General features: G+C 48.3%; 1 protein-coding gene across 1 annotated transcript in view; it reads right to left on the bottom strand.

Annotated features, from left to right (window-relative positions):
* Positions 1–13,923: 13,923 nt before the first annotated feature.
* The window catches only part of tenm4 (teneurin transmembrane protein 4), a 484,585-nt gene continuing 481,384 nt past the window's right edge, over positions 13,924–17,124 (bottom strand). The window contains exon 36 of the mRNA XM_046293604.1: positions 13,924–15,257. Coding sequence (XP_046149560.1) covers positions 14,499–15,257 — 759 coding nt within the window. The 3' untranslated portion in view covers positions 13,924–14,498. The remainder of the gene's footprint in view (positions 15,258–17,124) is intronic.

A 17,124-nucleotide genomic window follows, 5' to 3' on the forward strand; every position in this document is an offset into this window, starting at 1 on the left:
GACTGAGCCGCGCCCTACCGACTGTTCCACGCCCTACTGACTGAGCAGCGCCCTACTGACTGAGCAGCGCCCTACCGACTACCAACTGAGCCGCGCTCTACCGACTGAGCCACGCATAACCGACTACCGACTGAGCCGCGCCCTACCAACTGAGCCACGCCCTACTGACTGAGCAGCGCCCTACTGACTACCAACTGAGCCGTGCCCTACCGACTGAGCAGCGCCCTACCGACTGAGCAGCGCCCTACCGACTACCAACTGAGCCACGCCCTACCAACTGAGCAGCACCCTACCGACTGAGCAGCGCCCCACCGACTACCACCTGACCCTCGCCCTACCACCTGAGCCTCGCCCTACCGACTACCACCTGAGCCGCACTCTACCTACTGAGCAGCGCCCTACCGACTGAGCAGCGCCTTACTGACTACCACCTGAGCCTCGCCCTACCACCTGAGCCTCGTCCTACCGACTACCACCTGAGCCTCACCCTACCAACTAAGCAGAGCCCTACCACCTGAGCCTCACCCTACCGACTGAGCAGCGCCCTGCCAACTAAGCAGCGCCCTACCGACTACCACCTGAGACTCGCCCTACCGACTACCACCTGAGCCGCGCTCTACCACCTGAGCCTCGCCCTACCGACTGAGCAGCGCCCTACCGACTACCACCTGAGCCTCGCCCTACCGACTGAGCCTCACCCTACCGACTACCACCTGAGCCTCCCCCTACCGACTGAGCAGCGCCCTACCGACTACCACCTGAACCTCGCCCTACCGACTGAGCAGAGCCCTACCGACTACCACCTGAGCCTCGCCCTACCGACTACCACCTGAGCCTCACCCTACCGACTGAGCAGCGCCCTGCCGACTGAACAGCGCCCTACCGACTACCACCTGAGCCTCGCCCTACCGACTACCACCTGAGCCCCGCTCTACCACCTGAGCCTCGTCCTACTGACTACCACCTGAGCCTCGCCCTACTGACTGAGCAGCGCCCTACCGACTACCACCTGAGCCTCGCCCTACCGATTGAGCAGCGCCCTACCGACTGAGCAGCGCCCTACCGACTACCACCTGAGCCTCGCCCTACCGACGTCTTGTGTCGTTTCTGTTTTGTTTGTACAGCTTGGTCCTTTGTGTGAAGTCCCTCTGGTTCCCACTGACCGTGTGCAATGCCACCGGAATCATCATATCTTTCTCCCTCTCTGACATGGATGCAATCAAGATAGATAGATTCATCTTTAGAATCAGAGAGAGTCAACACGGCACGATCGTCCTCCAGGAAGTCGTCCACTACAACTTCATCCTGCTGATCGTTGATCTATAGCAGGGCGCTGATCTATAGCAGGGCCTGATAAATTCAGGGAATCGATGTTGTTGAGAGCAGTAGCAACACTTTTGCAGTTCTTCATGGCCAACGTTATAAAAAAAAACATGCAAGCATACTACACATACTGAAGAGCTCATATTATAGACAGAAACATGCTACATGGCAGACCAATCTGAACTCATCTCTCAGCATGTCCAGCCCATCCATTATCTGTAGTTTTTATTTTTATTTTTATTTATTTCACCTTTATTTAACCAGGTAGGCTAGTTGAGAGCAAGTTCTCATTTGCAACTGCGACCTGGCCAAGATAAAGCATAGCAGTGTGAACAGACAACACAGAGTTACACATGGAATAAACAATTAACAAGTCAATAACACAGTAGAAAAAAATGGGCAGTCTATATACAATGTGTGCAAAAGGCATGAGGAGGTAGGCGAATAATACAGTTTTGCAGATTAGCACTGGAGTGATAAATGATCAGGTCATGTACAGGTAGAGATATTGGTGTGCAAAAGAGCAGAAAAATAAATAAATAAAAACAGTATGGGAATGAGGTAGGTGAAAATGGGTGGGCTATTTTCCTATAGACTATGTACAGCTGCAGCGATCGGTTAGCTGCTCGGATAGCTGATGTTTGAAGTTGGTGAGGGAGATAAAAGTCTCCAACTTCAGCGATTTTTGCAATTCGTTCCAGTCACAGGCAGCAGAGTACTGGAACGAAAGGCGGCCAAATGATGTGTTGGCTTTAGGGATGATCAGTGAGATACACCTGCTGGAGCGCGTGCTACGGATGGGTGTTGCCATCGTGACCAGTGAACTGAGATAAGGCGGAGCTTTACCTAGCATGGACTTGTAGATGACCTGGAGCCAGTGGGTCTGGCGACGAATATGTAGTGAGGGCCAGCCGACTAGAGCATACAAGTCGCAGTGGTGGGTGGTATAAGGTGCTTTAGTGACAAAACGGATGGCACTGTGATAGACTGCATCCAGTTTGCTGAGTAGAGTGTTGGAAGCCATTTTGTAGATGACATCGCCGAAGTCGAGGATCGGTAAGATAGTCAGTTTAACTAGGGTAAGCTTGGCAGCGTGAGTGAAGGAGGCTTTGTTGCGGAATAGAAAGCCGACTCTTGATTTGATTTTCGATTGGAGATGTTTGATGTGGGTCTGGAAGGAGAGTTTGCAGTCTAGCCAGACACCTAGGTACTTATAGATGTCCACATATTCAAGGTCGGAACCATCCAGGGTGGTGATGCTAGTCGGGCATGCGGGTGCAGGCAGCGATCGGTTGAAAAGCATGCATTTGGTTTTACTCGCGTTTAAGAGCAGTTGGAGGCCACGGAAGGAGTGCTGTATGGCATTGAAGCTCGTTTGGAGGTTAGATAGCACAGTGTCCAATGACGGGCCGAAAGTATATAGAATGGTGTTGTCTGCGTAGAGGTGGATCAGGGAATCGCCCGCAGCAAGAGCAACATCATTGATATATACAGAGAAAAGAGTCGGCCTGAGAATTGAACCCTGTGGCACCCCCATAGAGACTGCCAGAGGACCGGACAGCATGCCCTCCGATTTGACACACTGAACTCTGTCTGCAAAGTAATTGGTGAACCAGGTAAGGCAGTCATCCGAAAAACCGAGGCTGTAGAGTCTGCCGATAAGAATATGGTGATTGACAGAGTCGAAAGCCTTGGCGAGGTCGATTAAGACGGCTGCACAGTACTGTCTTTTATCGATGGCGGTTATGATATCGTTTAGTACCTTGAGTGTGGCTGAGGTGCACCCGTGACCGGCTCGGAAACCAGATTGCACAGCGGAGAAGGTACGGTGGGATTCGAGATGGTCAGTGACCTGTTTGTTGACTTGGCTTTCGAAGACCTTAGATAGGCAGGGCAGGATGGATATAGGTCTGTAACAGTTTGGGTCCAGGGTGTCTCCCCCTTTGAAGAGGGGGATGACTGCGGCAGCTTTCCAATCCTTGGGGATCTCAGACGATATGAAAGAGAGGTTGAACAGGCTGGTAATAGGGGTTGCGACAATGGCGGCAGATAGTTTCAGAAATAGCGGGTCCAGATTGTCAAGCCCAGCTGATTTGTACGGGTCCAGGTTTTGCAGCTCTTTCAGAACATCTGCTATCTGGATTTGGGTAAAGGAGAACCTGGAGAGGCTTGGGTGAGGAGCTACGGGGGGCGGAGCTGTTGGCCGAGGTTGGAGTAGCCAGGCGGAAGGCATGGCCAGCCGTTGAGAAGTGCTTATTGAAGTTTTCGATAATCATGGATTTATCGGTGGAGACCGTGTTTCCTAGCCTCAGTGCAGTGGGCAGCTGGGAGGAGGTGCTCTTGTTCTCCATGGACTTCACAGTGTCCCAGAACTTTTTGGAGTTGGAGCTACAGGATGCAAACTTCTGCCTGAAGAAGCTGGCCTTAGCTTTCCTGACTGACTGCGTGTATTGGTTCCTGACTTCCCTGAACAGTTGCATATCACGGGGCTATTCGATGCTATTGCAGTCCGCCACAGGATGTTTTTGTGCTGGTCGAGGGCAGTCAGGTCTGGAGTGAACCAAGGGCTGTATCTGTTCTTGGTTCTGCATTTTTGAACGGAGCATGCTTATCTAAAATGGTGAGGAAGTTACTTTTAAAGAATGACCATGCATCCTCAACTGACGGGATGAGGTCAATGTCCTTCCAGGATACCCGGGCCATGTCGATTAGAAAGGCCTGCTCACAGAAGTGTTTTAGGGAGCGTTTGACAGTGATGAGGGGTGGTCGTTTGACTGCGGCTCTGTGGCGGATACAGGCGATGAGGCAGTGATCGCTGAGATCCTGGTTGAAGACAGCAGAGGTATATTTGGAGGGACAGTTGGTCAGGATGACGTCTATGAGGGTGCCCTTGTTTACAGAGTTAGGGTTGTACCTGGTGGGTTCCTTGATGATTTGAGTGAGATTGAGGGCATCTAGCTTAGATTGTAGGACTGCCGGGGTGTTAAGCATATCCCAGTTTAGGTCACCTAACAGAACGAACTCTGAAGCTAGATGGGGGGCGATCAATTCACAAATGGTGTCCAGGGCACAGCTGGGAGCTGAGGGGGGTCGGTAGCAGGCGGCAACAGTGAGACACTTGTTTCTGGAGAGAGTAATTTTCAAAATTAGTAGTTCAAACTGTTTGGGTATGGACCTGGAAAGTATGACATTACTTTGCAGGCTATCTCTGCAGTAGACTGCGACTCCGCCCCCTTTAGCAGTTCTATCTTGACGGAAGATGTTATAGTTGGGTATGGAAATCTCTGAATTTTTGGTGGCCTTCCTGAGCCAGGATTCAGACACGGCAAGGACATCAGGGTTAGCAGAGTGTGCTAAAGCAGTGAGTAAAACAAACTTAGGGAGGAGGCTTCTGATGTTGACAAGACTTTTTCGATCACAGAAGTCAACAAATGAGGGTACCTGGGGACATGCGGGGCCTGGGTTTACCTCCACATCACCCGCGGAACAGAGAAGGAGTAGTATGAGGGTACGGCTAAAGGCTATCAAAACTGGTCGCCTAGAGCGTTGGGGGCAGAGGATAAGAGGAGCAGGTTTCTGGGCATGGTAGAATATATTCAGGGCATAATGCGCAGACAGGGGTATGGTGGGGTGCGGGTACAGCGGAGGTAAGCCCAGGCACTGGGTGATGATGAGAGAGGTTGTATCTCTGGAAATGCTGGTTGTAATGGGTGATGTCACCGCATGTGTGGGGGGTGGGACAAGGGAGGTAACAGGGGTATGCAGAGTGGATCTAGGGGCTCCATTGTGAACTAAAACAATGATAACTAACCTGAACAACAGTATACAAGGCATATTGACATTTGGGAGAGACATACAGCGAGGCATACAGTAGTCACAGGTGTTGAATTGAGAAAGCTAGCTAAAAACAGTGGGCGAGGCTAATCAGCTAGCACAACAAACAGCAGGTAAAATGGCGTTGACTAGGCAACTGGGCCGACAGATAAAACAAACAAGCAGAGTTGAGTACCGTGATTAATGGACAGTCCAGTGTGCGTCAGCTATGTAGCCAAGAGATCAGTGTCCAGGGGGCAGCGGTGGATGGGGCAGGGGGCTGGGCTGGCGAGTGTTATCCAGGTTTTTTTTAATAAAAAAATAAATAAAAAAAATTTAAACTAACAATGACTAAATAGCTTGTAGCTAGTTAGCTGGTTAGCGTCTGGAGGTTCTTGAGTGTGTTATAAAAATAAAATAAAAATTAAAAGTAACAGCGATTCCGTACCACAGTGGGTGAGGCAAGTTTCCGGAAGGTATAAACAAAATAAAAATCAAAAAGAGATAGAGAGTAAATGGGTTCAGAGAGTTTGGGATGCAGTGATTCAGATGGTTAGCAGGCCTGTGCTAACAAGCTAACAGTTCGTAGGCCCGGGCTAGACAAGCTAGCCGTTAGCAGGCCGAATTAGCAAGCAGGGAGATAGCGAGGGCTAGAGAGTTAACCTTTGGGGGGACGTCGCGATGGGGCGAGTCTGTTTATTCCTCTTCATGCGGTGACATCGACAGACCGGTCGTGGGCCCGGGTAATAGTAGCCCAGGAGTATGCTACAGGTGCTCTAGTACGCTAGGTGAGCTGGAGACACAGCGTTTCAGAAAGCTCGCGGGCCTTGGCCGGCAGATGGATCTTTGGCGATGTCGCAACGGAAAAGCCTGTTGAAACCACCTCGGACGATTATGTCGGCGGACCAGTCGTGATGGATCGGCGGGGCTCCGTGTCGGCAGTAAAGGGTCCAGGCCAATTGGCAAAAGAGGTATTGTTGGGCCTCTTCGGCTAGTCGGGAGATGGGCTTAGCTCGAGGCTAACTCAAGGCTAATTGGTGCTTGTTTTGGGACAGAGGCGTTAGCCAGGAGTAGCCACTCGGATTGCAGCTAGCTAGTTGCGATGATCCGGTGTAAAGGTTCAGAGCTTGCGGTAGGAATCCGGAGAAAAGCAGTCTGATGTGCTCTGGGTTGATGTCGCGCTGGTGTCCTAGTTAGCTTTGAAGACCGCTAGCAATGGCTAACTGAGTACTAGCTAGTAGCTAGTTAGCTGGCTAGCTTCTGATGGGGGTTCCGGTTCTAAAGTAAAGTATAGAAAAAGCAGATCCGTACCACATTGGGTGATGCGGGTTGCAGGAGAGTATATTCAGCTCTAGTTGGAAAGTGAGATTAAAATATGTACGAAATATATACAGAACGAAAAACGAATAAAACTATATTTACACTAGACAGGACGGGACAAGACTAAACACACGTCCGACTGCTACGCCATCTTGGAACATAGATGTGTAGTGTGGGTCTATACTGTGGGTCTATACTGTGGGTCTGTACTGTGGGTCTGTACTGTGGGTCTGTACTGTGGGTCTGTACTGTGGGTCTGTGCTGTGGGTCTGTAGTGTGGTTCTATACTGTGGGTCTATACTGTTGGTCTGTACTGTGGGTCTGTAGTGTGGGTCTGTACTGTGGGTCTGTAGTGTGGGTCTATACTCTGGGTCTATACTGTGGGTCTGTACTGTGGGTCTGTAGTGTGGTTCTATACTGTGAGTCTGTACTGTGGGTCTGTTGTGTGGTTCTATACTGTGGGTCTGTACTGTGGGTCTGTAGTGTGGGTCTGTGCTGTGGGTCTGTACTGTATGTCTGTAGTGTGGGTCTGTAGTGTGGTTCTATACTGTGGGTCTATACTGTGGGTCTATACTGTGGGTCTGTACTGTGGGTCTGTACTGTGGGTCTGTACTGTATGTCTGTAGTGTGGGTCTGTAGTGTGGGTCTATACTGTGGGTCTGTAATGTGGGTCTGTAGTGTGGTTCTATACTGTGGGTCTGTACTGTGGGTCTGTAGTGTGGTTCTATACTGTGGGTCTATACTGTGGGTCTATACTGTGGGTCTGTACTGTGGGTCTGTGTGTAGTAGTAGTAGAGGTGATCTAGTTTTATATGTGTATCTGTGTGTAGTAGAGGTGATCTAGTTTTATATGTGTATCTGTGTGTAGTAGAGGTGATCTAGTTTTATATGTGTATCTGTGTGTAGTAGAGGTGATCTAGTTTTATATGTGTATCTGTGTGTAGTAGAGGTGATCTAGTTTTATATGTATCTGTGTGTAGTAGAGGTGATCTAGTTTTATATGTGTATCTGTGTGTAGTAGAGGTGATCTAGTTTTATATGTGTATCTGTGTGTAGTAGAGGTGATCTAGTTTTATATGTATCTGCGTGTAGTAGAGGTGATCTAGTTTTATATGTCTCCTGTGTGTAGTAGAGGTGATCTAGTTTTATATGTCTCCGTGTGTAGTAGAGGTGATCTAGAGTTGTTTCACCTGTAGTTTCACTGCTGCTGGTAGAAATGAGGTAAAACAGATTTCAGTTTACCTCCTTCAAAGTCACCAAACACTTGGAGAGCAGACACAACAACGCAGGCGATGTGGAACATCAGCATTACATATTCTTTTAGCCTCAGGGTCTTTTGTGTGTGTGTGTGTGTGCGTGCGTGCTTGCGTGTGTGTGTGTGTGCGTGCTTGCGTGTGTGTGTGTGTGTGTCCTTACTGTATTTGTGGATCCAGAAGATCATTACCGTTCGATATCTGTCAGCAGGACACGATTACACATCAACGCCAACTCTATTGCCTACCTGAGAATGCTCCTCCACGATTACACATCAAGGCCAACTCTATTGCCTACCTGAGAATGCTCCTCCACGATTACATAACAAGGCCAACTCTCTACAAAACAACAAGCCCTATTAAAACAATGTGTTGCTTCCTGTTAGATCATATACTGTGATATATATATATATATATATATATACTGTGATATATATATATATATATATATATATATATATATATAGGGCCTAAATGCCGAGACAATAAGAAGACACAGTGTAACTCTGTGTTGTCTGTTCACACTGCTATGCTTTATCTTGGCCAGGTCGCAGTTGCAAATGAGAACTTGTTCTCAACTAGCCTACCTGGTTAAATAAAGGTAAAATAAAATTTAAAAAATAAACATTGGCAGAATAAATTCAACCACGAAAAGCTAGAAGAGCAACCTCTGTCCACAAAACATATTAGATGTAACCAACAGTTACATGACCTACAGCAAGGTCAAGCAAGGTCATGTGTCTGACATGTTCGCACCACTAAACTACTATTGATTTAGAAGTACAGAGAGTTACCGCAAGTCACAAATAAACCAGGAGCTGCCTCCACTATTCCAGCACCATTTCCAACATCATCAAATCAGCTCGGCTTAGTCTAATACAGTGACAACTGACAGATACCAAAAAACTATTTCGTTCGATCAACGCAAGTTAAATATGATGTGGCTGGTTCTGATTTCTCTTGTGTGTTGTTGCACACGTGCGTTTGTGCCAGTAGAGAAACTTGTTGACTCACCACTTGGGTCTGTAGTGTGGTTCTATACTGTGGGTCTGTACTGTGGGTCTGTCGTGTGGGTCTGTAGTGTGGTTCTATACTGTGGGTCTGTACTGTGGGTCTGTAGTGTGGTTCTATACTGTGCGTCTGTACTGTGGGTCTGTAGTGTGGGTCTGTACTGGGGGTCTGTACTGTGGGTCTGTACTGTGGTTCTATACTGTGGGCTTGTACTGTGGGTCTGTAGAACAGGCCATGAAACCTCTCTAGCAACACACACAGCACGGTGCTGGATGCTCTGACTGCAGTAATACTGAGTGTAAATGTTATGGGATTCCCATGAATCCAACTCACACTGACAACTAGCTGACAGACAGACGGACGGACGGACACAGACAGATACAGACAGACAGACGGACGGAGACACAGATGTTCTCTGTTGCTCCTGTCATCTGACACACCAGTCTGTTCTCTGTTGCTCCTGTCTGCTTTATCATCACACCAGTCTGGATGGACGGACGGAGTCTGGTTTCTACACAGACAGATACAGACGGACGGACGGACGTTCTCTGACGGTCTGGTTTCTATCATCACGCCAGGTTCTCTGTTGCTCCTGTCTGGTTTCTATCAGACACGCCAGTCTGTTCTCTGTTGCTCCTGTCTGGTTTCTATCATCGTCTGTTCTCTGTTGCTCCTGTCTGGTTTCTATCATCACGCCAGTCTGTTCTCTGTTGCTCCTGTCTGGTTTCTATCATCACACCAGTCTGTTCTCTGTTGCTCCTGTCTGGTTTCTATCATCACGCCAGTCTGTTCTCTGTTGCTCCTGTCTGGTTTCTATCATCACGCCAGTCTGTTCTCTGTTGCTCCTGTCTGGTTTCTATCATCGTCTGTTCTCTGTTGCTCCTGTCTGGTTTCTATCATCACACCAGTCTGTTCTCTGTTGCTCCTGTCTGGTTTCTATCATCACTCCAGTCTTTTCTTAACTTCCACAGGTCAGTTTGATGTAATTTTCTTGCCAAGCGACATGTTGTAATGTGTCACAGGCAGATGAATCCTGCTGTGACTGTACCATCTATTAAGGGGTGTATACAAGGCAATAGTGGTGCACATAGAATAGTAAAAAAACGTGCCATAGGCAATGACACCATCTTCAGTATGGTGAGCTACAGAAGGCTGACGATACCTCTAACAGCAGCGTGCAAATAAAATAGCAAATTCTAATGCAGGTATAGTTTAGTGAACAAAAACACATCATGACATCGTTAACAAATTGTAAACACAAAATATTCATTTTATTTGATGAACCTAAAGACTACAGGGAGCCGTTTAAACGGAATCTACATGCTGCCTTTTATTTACAGCTTATTTCACTTCCCTTTCCTTTTTGCACAGGAAGTCCAAAGAAGAGCGGCACAGACACAGTGTTGAGAACAATCAAATAAACAAACAAGCCCCCCCCAAAAAAAGGAGAAACTTCAGATCAACATACCGCCTCATCATCAACAGGTCAATACACTATTTCACAATACAATTACATTTTCCTTCATTCAAAAGTATGCTCTTTTTTTTAAAGGACAGTAAAGTCCTCATTTTGGACAAATGTCACAATATAAAAAATATAAAAAATAATAAAATAAAAAAAGAAGCTAAATGAAATGTACTTTGTACCAGTAATATTGTGACACATTGAGTAGTTAATCACCCGATTATCCTTCTCCCCTCTGAATATAGGTGATGGCAGGAAGTTGACAGAATTAGTCAGTGCTGCAACTTGATGGCAGGAAGTTGACAGAATTAGTCAGTGCTGCAACTTGATGGCAGGAAGTTGACAGAATTAGTTAGTGCTGCAACTTGATGGCAGGAAGTTGACAGAATTAGTCAGTGCTGCAACTTGATGGCAGGAAGTTGACAGAATTAGTCAGTGCTGCAACTTGATGGCAGGAAGTTGACAGAATTAGTCAGTGCTGCAACTTGATGGCAGGAAGTTGACAGAATTAGTCAGTGCTGCAACTTGATGGCAGGAAGTTGACAGAATTAGTTAGTGCTGCAACTTGATGGCAGGAAGTTGACAGAATTAGATAGTGCTGCAACTTGATGGCAGGAAGTTGACAGTGTGATCAAAGTGTACCTACCGAGCGAGAGTCAAAACAGACAAACGATCAATAACATAATTAATAACATCCTTCCTAGCTAGAAAGGACAGCTTTCTAACAGGTTAGATCGCCCTGTGAAGTGTGTTTCCAGGTGCACTTGAACACAGGAGTTCCAAGCTATCTGAGACAGCTAATTATGTCCACAAGGATGGTTAGCAAGCCACACGTGGGTTCAGATACTATTTGAAATCTTTCAATTTACTTTGAGCGTTTGCTTTAGCCTGTCTAGAGTGCCAGGTAGGTCGGGGCATTTTGCAGATTTTCCTATTCGTTATTTTTGCAACACGCAAAGCTCAATCAAGCACTTGACGCAGTATGATAAACGTTTTTGAACCCAGGCGTGTTTCTAAGGTTGTCTGTGTATATGAGAGCTTTAAGACCGTTAAGAGCTGCAGGCTGGAACTAACACACCTGGAGGCTCAATGCATCCATCTCAAGACCCAGAACACCTCTGGTCTCCGTACTGAAAGCACTTTAACCCTGGGGCTGTCCTCGGGGTAAAAACGCTATGGGTTGTCTGAAACGGCACCCTATTCCCTATATATGGTGCACTGCTTGTGACCAAAGCTCTATGGGTTCTGATCTAAAGGAGTGCACTATAACAGGGATTAGGGTGCCGTTTGGGACAAACTATTAGGTTTTTTTCTACACAACCACAATGCACCACAGGACTCAACCGGTCCAACCCAGCAACCGGTCCAGCCCAGCAACCGGTCCAGCCCAGCAACCGGTCCAGCCCAGTAACCGGTCCAGCCCAGTAACCGGTCCAGCCCAGCAACCGGTCCAGCCCAGCAACCGGTCCAGCCCAGCAGCCAACGTGTTAAAAAGGTAAGTAGTAAAAACCGAGCTGATATTTTTTTGTAATGTCATATTGTTTATATATATATATATCTCTTCTGACTAGGAACCCTTTTTCTTCTCTTCCCTCAGAGCGGTTCCTTCCAGGTAGAAATACACTGAGAAATACTGCTGAAAGAAAAACATATCACTAAAAGTAAACACTATTATTATGTATGATAGACTGTTGTATTCCTCTACAAATGTAAATGTAAAAAATAAAAATAAAATGAAAATACAAGTCGTTAATGTAAAGTAAAAATCACTTTTTCAAACAGTCTTGACTTTATTCCCGTAAGTTATGTTCAAGTACAACGAGTAGCGATTAAAGGACGATAGTTCACATTGCTGAATTCAAATGATTTTGTTATACTGTTATTTTATATAGCTATTTATAAAAACCAAAAACCAAAGATAATATAAAATACCGTTCTGTGGTTTATTTAATACAGACGTTTGATTCTTCCATAGTATGTTCGTCATCCAGGTGGGATGCTTAACCTGTCCTGTTAGGACATCACCACAGAAAGAGGACAGATGAGATGTTAGACCTGTCCTATTAGGACATCAGAACAGAAAGAGGACAGATGAGATGTTAGACCTGTCCTATTAGGACATCAGAACAGAAAGAGGACAGATGAGATGTTTAACCTGTTCTGTTATGACATGAGAACAGAAAGAGGACAGGTAGGATGTTTGACCTGTCCTGTAAGGGCAGAAAGACCTATTCTGTTTTCCCCCTTCATTTTTAGGAACATGTCATTGATCCCAGACACAGAAAAAATAAGTTATAAATCAAAGCAAAACCATGATGTTTTCGCTCTTGCGAGTCAGAAGATTCATGGAGCCGAGTCAACCAGTGTATTAGAGTAGTCCACAGAAAGGTATTCAGACAGCATTTAGACAGCATGCACTGTGATTCTCAACCTTCCTTCCTTTAGGGTTTGTTGATGAGAACAGATGAATTACCTAGCTTTCTTTGAAATTAAAATATTACAACAAGACAACACAAACAAGGCAGGAAGGAAGGAAAGTAGGAAGGAAGGAAGGTAGGAAGGAAGGAAGGTCCAGTGGGTAGTCTTGACGAGGGGAGGGGGCCGAGGGGTATGGACAGGAGACAGCAGACGTCCTTGTTTGTGTTGCGACAAAGCCGACGACATGGCTGATGCCCAGGGGGTTCGAGTATAAAAACGGAGTGATTTAAAAGAGAAGGTCTTTCCTTGGCTGAGGCGCAGAAAAAGGCAGAACGGATCGGAACAAGCTGGACAATGTGTTGTAGTCAATCTGTTCTAGTCTGGCAGCAGGGTGGACCGAGGAACCAGTGGAAATAATGCATTACCACCACTCTCCTCTCCTCTCCTCTCCTCTCCTCTCCTCTCCTCTCCTCTCCTCTCCTCTCCTCTCCTCTCCTCTCCTCTCCTCTCCTCTCCTCTCCTCCTCTCCTCTCCTCTCCTCTACCGTCCTCTCCTCTCCTCTCCTCTCCTCTCCTCTCAGTACCTCTCCTCTCAGTTCCTCTCTCTCCTGTCTTCTCCTTTCCCGTCCCCCTCTCTCCTCTTCCGTCCCTTTCTCTCCTCCTCTCTCCTCTTCCGTCCCTCCTCTCTGTCCCTCTCTCTCTCCTCGGGAGAGGAGAGGAGAGAGGAACTCCCTCCTTCCTTATCTCCCTCTCCTCCTCCTCTCTCCTCTCCCGTCCCCCTCTCCTCTCTCTCTCCTCTCCCCTCTCCTCTCCTCTCCTCTCCCGTCCTCTCCTCCCTCTCCTCTCCCGTCCCTTTCTCTCCTCCTCTCTCCTCTCCCTTCCCTTTCTCTCCTCCTCTCTCCTCTCCCTTCCCTATCTCCTCTGCTCTCCTCTCCTCCTCTCCTCTCCTCTCTCCCGTCCCCCTCTCCTCTCCCGTCACTCTCTCCTCTCTTCTCCTCTCCTCTCCATCTCTCCTCTCCATCTCTCCTCTCCAGTCCCTTTCTCTCCTCCTCTCTCCTCTCCCGTTCCTTTCTCTCCTCCTCTCTCCTCTCTCCCGTCCCCCTCTCCTCTCCTCTCCTCTCCCGTCCCTTTCTCTCCTCCTCTCTCCTCTCCCGTCCCTTTCTCTCCTCCTCTCTCCTCTCCCTTTCCTATCTCCTCTCCTCTCTCCCGTCCCCCTCTCCTCTCCCCTCTCCCGTCCCTTTCTCTCCTACTCTCTCCTCTCTCCCATCCCCCTCTCCTCTCCTCTCCTCTCTCCCGTCCCCCTCTCCTCTCCTCTCTCCTCTCCCGTCCCTTTCTCTACTCCTCTCTCCTCTCTCCTCTCCCTCAGATTGCCAAAATAAGTCACAGACAGAATAGATATGGCAGAATGTCTTTCTCTAGCAGCCACACTTGAACAGCAAAGACTTATGAATGTCTTTTTCTGAAGGAGAAGTAGCACTCTACAGTAAAATACAGTGTTCAGCAACTGATTTCCAAGTGGCTGCAACACCATGTCTTTACGAGTTGATTCAGTGTATCATGTTAATCGCACGTCAAAGGAGCAGAAAATGACAATGTTTCTAACTGTCTTTGGCAACAAGTCCTTAGTTATACTTTGTGGCCACCAATGCTGCGTCTGAACAAAAGGGCCCCCTATCCTCTATATAGTGAACTATCCCAGAGGCTGAGGGGCCCTGGTCAAAAGTAGTGCACTATATAGGGAATAGGGTTCCATAGGGCTCTGGTCTAAAGTAGTGCACTATATAGGGAATAGGGTTCCATAGGGCTGGTCTAAAGTAGTGCACTACATAGGGAACAGGGTTCCCTTTAAGACATCTCTCACTCCAGTGGCGAAACAGGTTCCTGTTGTTGATCATGTCACCTTCGGCCCATCTCGCTCTGCCTCATGAAGTGAATGTTGTTGACGCTGTCTGACAGCTGCGGGAACTGGTCCACGGACACCACGAAGTACCCGTCGTATCCTGCCACCTTCCCCGACCCCAGCAGCTGTTGCTTCTCTACCTCCGTCCAGGAGCGCGAGCCCTCCTCTCCCTCCCTCAGTCTCTGACGTTCCCTGGTCCAGGCCTGTGCTACAGCCCTCTGCCTGGCCAACTCCAGAACCCTGGCCTTCTCCTCGTCCAGGGAACTACCGTACCGAGTGTTGAGGCTCAGAGCGCCGTATTGAAGAAGAATGTCCGTGATGCGCCTAGTCCTGCCGTTCAGCACAGCGTTGACCTGAGACACAGTCACGTTGACGCCCGTCTCCAGGGTACGGCGTCCTACGGTCATCCCGATGAGTGACAGGTCTCCCTCCACGGACCCCAGCTTGATGAAGTAATGTGTGTCCATGCCGTCGACGGTGAAGTGGAGGTCCTGGAGGTAGAACGCGTCATTGAGAACCGCCGCCATGCGTCGTCCGTCCTCATTGGCCAGGCTGATGATGTCAGTGCTGATATGGCCGTCGCGGATGGCGAATTTCACACCCTTGCCGAAGATGGATCCTCCAGAGGCGAAGAGGGTCTTCGGGGCAGCCTGGGGGCAGCCTGCGGCGCTGGCACCATAAATCTGCCCGAAGCGCTCCAGCCTCACGAAGGCCTTCAGCTGTCTCTGGACCTCACACTGCACGCCAAGGATAGACTAACAACAACAACAACACACAACAGAATCACATTGGTTAGTAGGCCTGGGATTGACTGCAACAACAACAACAACAACAACAACAACAGAAATACAACAACAAAAACACAACAACAACACAACAACAACACAAACACAACAACAACACAACAACAACAACAACACAACAACAACACAAACACAACAACAACACAAACACAACAACAAAAACACAACAACAACACAACAACAACACAAACACAACAACAACACAAACACAACAACACAACACAAACACAACAACAAACACAACAACAACAACACAAACACAACAACAGGAACACCACAACAACAACAACAACAACAGTTTGAAAGAAGAACACCATGAGCAGAAGAAGATTCATTCCCTGAGTGGTTAGTTAGTCCATAATCACTAACACAAGCAGAAGAAACCATCTTTCTTCTTATTCAAATCTTTGACAAACATGACACTGGAAAAATTATCAAATTCAAACATGTGTGAATGATTTTGTTGATTGTAAAGTTGCCTCTCTAACAGTTCATGTTTCCCATCTCTAGCTTCTTTCACATATCCTGTTCCTCCCTCCTCTTCCTCCCTTCTCTTCCTCTCTTCTCTGCCTCCCTCCTCTTCCTCCTTCCTCTCTTCTCTGCCTCCCTCCTCTTCCTCCCTCCTCTCTTCTCTGCCTCCCTCCTCTTCCTCCCTCCTCTCTTCTCTGCCTCCCTCCTCCTTCTCTTCCTCCCTCCTCTTCCTCCCTCCTCTCTTCCTCCCTCCTCTCTTCTCTGCCTCCCTCCTCTTTCTCCCTCCTCTCTTCTCTGCCTCCCTCCTCTCTTCCCCCTCCTCTCTTCTCTGCCTCCCTCCTCTCTTCTCTTTCTCCCTCCTCTTCCTCCCTCCTCTCTTCTCTGCCTCCCTTCTCTTTCTCCCTCCTCCCTCCTCTTCCTCCCTCCTCTCTTCTTTGCCTCCCTCCTCTTTCTCCCTCCTCTCTTCTCTGCCTCCCTCCTCTCTTCTCTGCCCCCTCCTCCTCTTCCTCCCTCCTCTCTTCTCTGCCTCCCTTCTCTGCATCCCTCCTCTCTTCTCTGCCTCCCTCCTCTCTTCTCTGCCTCCCTCCTCTCTTCTCCCTCCTCTCTTCTCCACCTCTTCTCTTCTCCGCCTCCCTCCTCTCTTCTCTGCCTCCCTCCTCTCTTCTCCACCTCTTCTCTTCTCTGCCTCCCTCCTCTCTTCTCTGCCTCCCTCCTCTTTCTCCCTCCTCTCTTCTCTGCCTCCCTCCTCTCTTCTCTGCCTCTCTTCTCTGCCTCCTCTCTTCTCTGCCTCCCTCCTCTTTCTCCCTCCTCTTCCTCCCTCCTCTTCCTCCCTCCTCTCTTCTCTGTCTCCCTTCTCTTCCTCCCTCCTCTCTTCTCTGTCTCCCTTCTCTTCCTCCCTCCTCTCTTCTCTGCCTCCCTCCTCTCTTCTCTGCCTCCCTCCTCTCTTCTCTGCCTCCCTCCTCTCTTCTCTGCCTCCCTCCTCTCTTCTCTGCCTCCCTCCTCTCTTCTCTGCCTCCCTCCTCTTCCTTCCTCCCTTCTCTTTCTCCCTCCTCTCTTCTCTGCCTCCCTCCTCTTCCTCCCTCTGCCTCCCTCCTCTTCCTTCCTCCCTTCTCTTTCTCCTCCCTTTCCTGATGTCTCACTCTGAGAAAACACATCTCAGCAGGACACTGATTCTCTTTCTCACACGCACACACACACACACGCGCGCACGCGCACACACACGCACACACACACACATTAGAGAATCAAAAGGCTGGTTCATTAACACCTATGTCTTAGTTTCTGTTGTGAGCATACAGCGTCAACACATTGTACGTCATGTTGAGGTGTGTGACACTCATTTTAACAG

The sequence above is a fragment of the Oncorhynchus gorbuscha genome, linkage group LG13, assembly GCF_021184085.1.
Source record: "Oncorhynchus gorbuscha isolate QuinsamMale2020 ecotype Even-year linkage group LG13, OgorEven_v1.0, whole genome shotgun sequence".
Taxonomy (NCBI): domain Eukaryota; kingdom Metazoa; phylum Chordata; class Actinopteri; order Salmoniformes; family Salmonidae; genus Oncorhynchus; species Oncorhynchus gorbuscha.